Source organism: Eimeria necatrix, genomic scaffold, assembly GCF_000499385.1.
Source record: "Eimeria necatrix Houghton genomic scaffold, Enh_scaff293, whole genome shotgun sequence".
NCBI classification, from domain to species: domain Eukaryota; phylum Apicomplexa; class Conoidasida; order Eucoccidiorida; family Eimeriidae; genus Eimeria; species Eimeria necatrix.
In genome coordinates, this window is record NW_013655283.1 from 20,001 (window position 1) to 25,000 (window position 5,000).

The 5,000-nt window shown below is 54.5% G+C and overlaps 1 protein-coding gene across 1 annotated transcript in view; it reads right to left on the bottom strand.

The window, feature by feature from the left end:
- ENH_00039920 (hypothetical protein, conserved) overlaps positions 1 to 1,696 on the bottom strand; it is a gene marked incomplete at both ends in the record, with an annotated part of 1,809 nt that extends 113 nt beyond the window's left edge. The window contains one exon of the mRNA XM_013585209.1: positions 1 to 1,696. This exon is cut by the window's left edge and continues 113 nt beyond it. Coding sequence (XP_013440663.1) covers positions 1 to 1,696 — 1,696 coding nt within the window.
- Between the last annotated feature and the right edge of the window lie 3,304 nt (positions 1,697 to 5,000).

The following is a 5,000-nucleotide window of genomic DNA, read 5'->3' on the forward strand; positions in this document are numbered from 1 at the left end:
GAAGTTGCTGCCACTCTTGCAAATCCGTGCATGCTTTTTGGAGTGTATGTACACCCCAGTTGCTGAGCGCCTGCAGCAGCAAGTTTTCGTCGAAAGGATTTCCTTCATTTATTTTTGACTTTGCTTCTACAATTTGGAAAAAAGCAGCAAGAGGGAATTCCTTGGGTTCTGCTGCTGCTGCTGCTGCTGCTGCTGCTGCTGCTGCTGCTGCTGCTGCTGCTGCAGCAGCAGCGCCTAGTTTGCTGCTGCTGCTGAAGTAGTGGATATAAGCTTCAGCCACTGTGTAGTCCGCTTGGGCTTCGAGCTGCCCCCGCAGGAAGAGAGCAGCAAAAGTTGCTGCTAGGCTTTTGGGGACTTTTGCTGCTGCTGCTGCTGCAGGTGCTGCTGCTGCTGCTGCTGCTGCTTTCCGCGCCTTTTCTGCTGCGGGTTTTGCTGCGGCTGCGGCCTTTGCTGCTGCTGCTGCTGCTGCTGCTTCTGCGGCTTCGTCCGTCGCGGACCCTCCCTCTTCTCCTGCTGCTGCTGCTGCTTCCCCTGCTGCTGCTTTGCCCTTCTCCTCTTCTTCTGCTGCTGCTGCTGCTGCTGCTGCTGCTGCTGCTTCCTCGTCCTCCTCGTCTTCTGCTGCTGCTGCTGACTCTGAACTTTTGCCCGTCAGCATCCCCAGGAACTCCTGCAGGGTCACCTCCTCCTCTGCTTCTCCTGCTGCTGCTGCTGCTGCTGCTGCTGCTGCTGCTGCAGCAGGGTCAGCAGCTAAGAAGTTCACTCCCGTGTCCTTCTGCAGCTTCTCCAGCTGTACGTACACCCCGAGGCGCTGGCGAGCTGCATGTACACCTGAGAGCAGCAGCGCCATGCTGCTTCTTAGCTGCTGCTGCTGCTGCTGGATTTCTCGGAGTTTATCTTTTGCTGCTAGAGCTTCTTCAGCTGCGAGTTGCCTTTCTGCTGCTGCTGCTGCTGCTGCTGCTGCTGCGCCTCGGGCCTCTTCTTTCTTCTCCCGTTCTTCTGCTGCTGCGACTTTTGCTGCTGCTGCTTCCGCTTCTGCTGCTGCTGCTGCTGCTGCTGCTGCGACTTGCTGAACTACTGCAGCAAACCCTTCGACGGGCCGCAGCAGCAAAGCGAACGGCGGTTCCTTCGCGTCCGCGTCGCTGCTGCTGCTGCTGACGCCGCTGCTGCTGCTGCTGCTGCCGTTGCTGCTGCTGCTGCTGCTGCTGCTGCTGCTGTCCTGCACCCGCAAAGTCTTCAAAAACTCTCCCTTTGCTGCTGCTGTTGCCTGGTCCCATTGCTGCTGCAGTCGAGAGCCCTCAAGCCTGAGGTCGGCCAGTACCCACCTGGGGTCTTCTGGGGGCAGCCAGGGGCCCCTGGGGGCCCCCAGGGGGCCCCCCCGGGGGCCCCCCAGGGGGCCCCCCCGGGGCCCCCGGCGGCCAGCTAGCTGCAGCCAGAGGGCCCCCATTAGGGCCCCCACTGCAGCAGCAAGAGCTAACCACTGGTAAGAGTCCAGTGGTACCCTTGTGGGGCCCCTGCGTCTGGGTTTGGTGGTGTGGGTGGTGGGGGCCTCTGCTGCTGCTGCTGCTGCTGCTGCTGCTGGCTCTCCTATGTCCTTATCTATGTATTCCTGGGGCCCCATGTGGCTGCTGCCGCTGTCCTCGTCTTCTCTTTCAAGGACGAAGTCCTCGGCGGCGTCTGCTGCTGCTGCTGCCGCCATGGTCGAGGGTTTAGGGTTTAGGGTTTAGGGTTTAGGCTCCGACCCACGCCGCTCCTCGCGGCTAATAAACCCTAATAATGAAAACAAACAAAAGAGTCGCAAATATTATTTCAAAGGGAAAGAAAAGGCGCGCAGGGTTTTGCAGAAGCTGGCGGCGGGAGCCGAGCGACGGAGTCTCGCTCGCCTGCTGCTGCTGCTGCTGCTGCTGCTGCTGCTGCTGCAGCGGGCTCTCTAAAGGCAAATCTGCAATAAAAACTCCTTTTATTTCTATTTAAATGCCTCTGCAGCTCAAATAAACTCCACAAACGGGAAAAGAGGAGGCAGAAGTTGCAGCAGCCGCTCGAGCCGCCACGCCGGTGTTCACCGCAGGCGCTGCTGCTGCTGCTGCTGCTGTTGCTGCTGCTGCTGCTGCTGCAGTTCCGGGGTGTATTTACGCCTAAAAGACCGCTAAAAGTGTTATTTTGACTCATTTAATTCCTTAATTTACTTTTAAAAACTTAAAAACGCCAAAAAGATGCACAAACGCGGCTGGCCACGGCTGGAGGCGGCGAGCGGCTGCTGCCGCTGCCTCGAGAGCCCGCCTAGGGCTCTGCCTGCGGCGTTTGAAGCCTTTTTTGAACTCTTTGCGCTTTAAATTCATTTAATTCTTCGTTTAAAATTCATTTAAACTTTAAATTAAACAATTTAAGCTTTTTTTCGACGAGAAACTGCAAATCGAGCGGAGGCTGAGACCGAGCGCCAGCCTCAATCGACCCCGCCCCCCCCTTCGTGTTTCTTGCTTTTCCGACCAAGTTGCCTTTTTAAATTTAAAAATTTTAATTTTTTATTTTTTATTTTTAATTTATTTATTTATTCGTGCACAATTACGAAGTCCAGAGCAGCAGCAGCTGCTGCAGCAGCTGCAGCAGCTGCAGTAGCAGCAGCAGCAGCAGCAGCAGCAGCAGCAGCAGCAGCAGCAGTGCAACAGAACCACATGCTGCTGTGGAAGGAACCGCCGCTGCAGCAGCTGCAGCAACAGCTGCAGCAGCAGCTGCAGCAGCAGCTTCTGCTGCAGCAGCTAAACAGAACCGGATGCAGCTACAGAACTAGCTGCTGCTGCTGCTGTTCAAGTAGCTGCTGCTGCAGCAGCAAAAGCCTACCGCAGCTAAATCCAGCATACCTAAACCCTAAACCCTTCAGCGAAGCGCTCAAACCCTAAACCCTAAACCCTAAACCCTAAATCCCAAGCCCTCGGCCTTCAAGGCTAGGCCTTAACCCAACGTCCTTCAGCCTTAATCGCTAAACCCTAAACCCTAAACCCTAAACCCTAAACCCTAGACCTTGACTTAGCCCTAATCATCAAACCCTAAACCCGAGAAGCTGGCCTTTAGCTGTAAACCCTAAACCCTACTCTCCGGCCCTTAGGTTGTAAACCCTAAACCCTAGAACCTGAAGCTGAAACCCTAAACCCTAAACGCTAAACCCTAAACCCTAAACGCTAAACCCTAAACCCTAAACCTCAACCCCCCATGCCGTCCCTGATCTCCCCAGAGGTCTAGGTTTTACGGTTTAGGGTTTAGGGTTTAGGGTTTAGGGTTTAGGGTTTAGGGTTTAGGGTTTAGGATAGAGGATTTAGGATTTAGGGTTTAGACAGACACAGGTTTTAGCCCAAAGAGCATTCAGGGGAGTTTCAGACTTAGACAGAATTAGGGTTTAGGGTTTAAAGGGTTGAGGGTTTAGGGTTTACATAAACTTGGGGTTTTGGCTTTTCAGGGTTTAGGGTTTGGACAAACTTAGGGTTTAGGGTTCCAAGGGATTAGGCAGCAGCAGCAGCAGCAGCAAATCACCAATTTCTTCTCAGTATACTAGAAAGCCTACAAGCAGCAGCAGCAGCAGCAGCTACCGCTGCCGCTGCTGCAGTTGCTGCTGCTGCTGCTGCAGCGACTGCTGCTGCAGTTGCTGCTGCTGCTGTTGCTGCTGCTGTTAGTGCATGCAGTTGCCGCCGTATTTGCTGCTTTCTGCTTCTGCTGCAGCAGCGGCGTACAACTGCTGCTGCTGCTTCGGCTGCTGTTACTGCTGCTGCTGCTGCTGTTACTGCTGCTGCTGCTGCTGCTGCTGCTGCTGCTGCTGCTGCTGAGTTTTTTCTCTGCTCCCTTCTGCAGCACCTTGGGCTCCAATTTATTTTTTATTTTGTTTTATTATTTGCCTAGAATCCTGCTTCCACAGTTTTGCTGCTGCTGCTGCTGCTGCTGTTGCTGCGTTTGCTGTTGATGCTGCATCTACTGCTGCTGCTGCTGATGCTGCTGCTGTTGCTGCAGCTGCTGTTGATGCTGCCTCTACTGCTGCTGCTGCTGCTGTTTGATGCTGCTGCTGTTGACGCTGCTGCTGTTGCTGCTGTTGCTGTTGCTGCTGCTGCTATTCATGCTGTTGGCGCTGTTGCTGCTGCTGCTGTTGCTGCTGCTGCTGCACCTTTAGTGGGGAAGCTGAGCAGCTGCATCTCAGTTAAAACCTAAACCCTAAACCCTAAACCCTAAAACCTAAAACCTAAACCCTAAACCCTAACACTAACCGATAGAAAATAAACATATATCGAATATCACAGAAGCCACAACTCTAAACCCTAAACCCTAAACCCTAAACCCTAAGCCTCCGGGGCTTGAGATCCAAGGCTGAGGATCCTTAACCCTCAGCGTCAAACCCTAAACCCTCATAACCAAACCCTAAACCCTCGTTACCAAACCCTAAACCCTCGTTCTCAAGCCCTAAACTGCTGCCATGAAACCCTAAACCCTAGTCGCCAAACCCTAAACCCCCCCACTACTTTCAACAAAGTGCAGCCGTTTTTGTTGCTGCTGCATGCAGTAGCAGCAGCAGCAGGTGTTGCTGCTGCTGAATACAACAGCAGCAGCAGCAGCAGTTGTTGTTGCTGCTGCATACAGCAGCAGCAGCAGTAGGCGTTGTTGCTGCTGCATGCGGCAGCAGCTGCAGCAACAGCACCAGTTGTTGTTGCTGCTGCAGGCAGCAGCAGCAGCAGCAGCGCCAGTTGTTGTTGCTGCTGCAGGCAGCAGCAGCAGCAGCAGCGCCAGTTGTTGTTGCTGCTGCATGCAGCAGCAGCAGCAGCAGCGCCAGTTGTTGTTGCTGCTGCATGCGGCAGCAGCAACAGCAGCGCCAGTTGTTCTTGCTGCTGCATGCAGCAGCAGCAGCAGCAGCGCCAGTTGTTGTTGCTGCTGCATGCGGCAGCAGCTGAAGCAGCAGCAGTAGCTGCTGCTGCTGCTGTTGCTAGCTGCCTCGGGGGGCCCTTCAGCAGCAGCTTGCTTCTATAGAC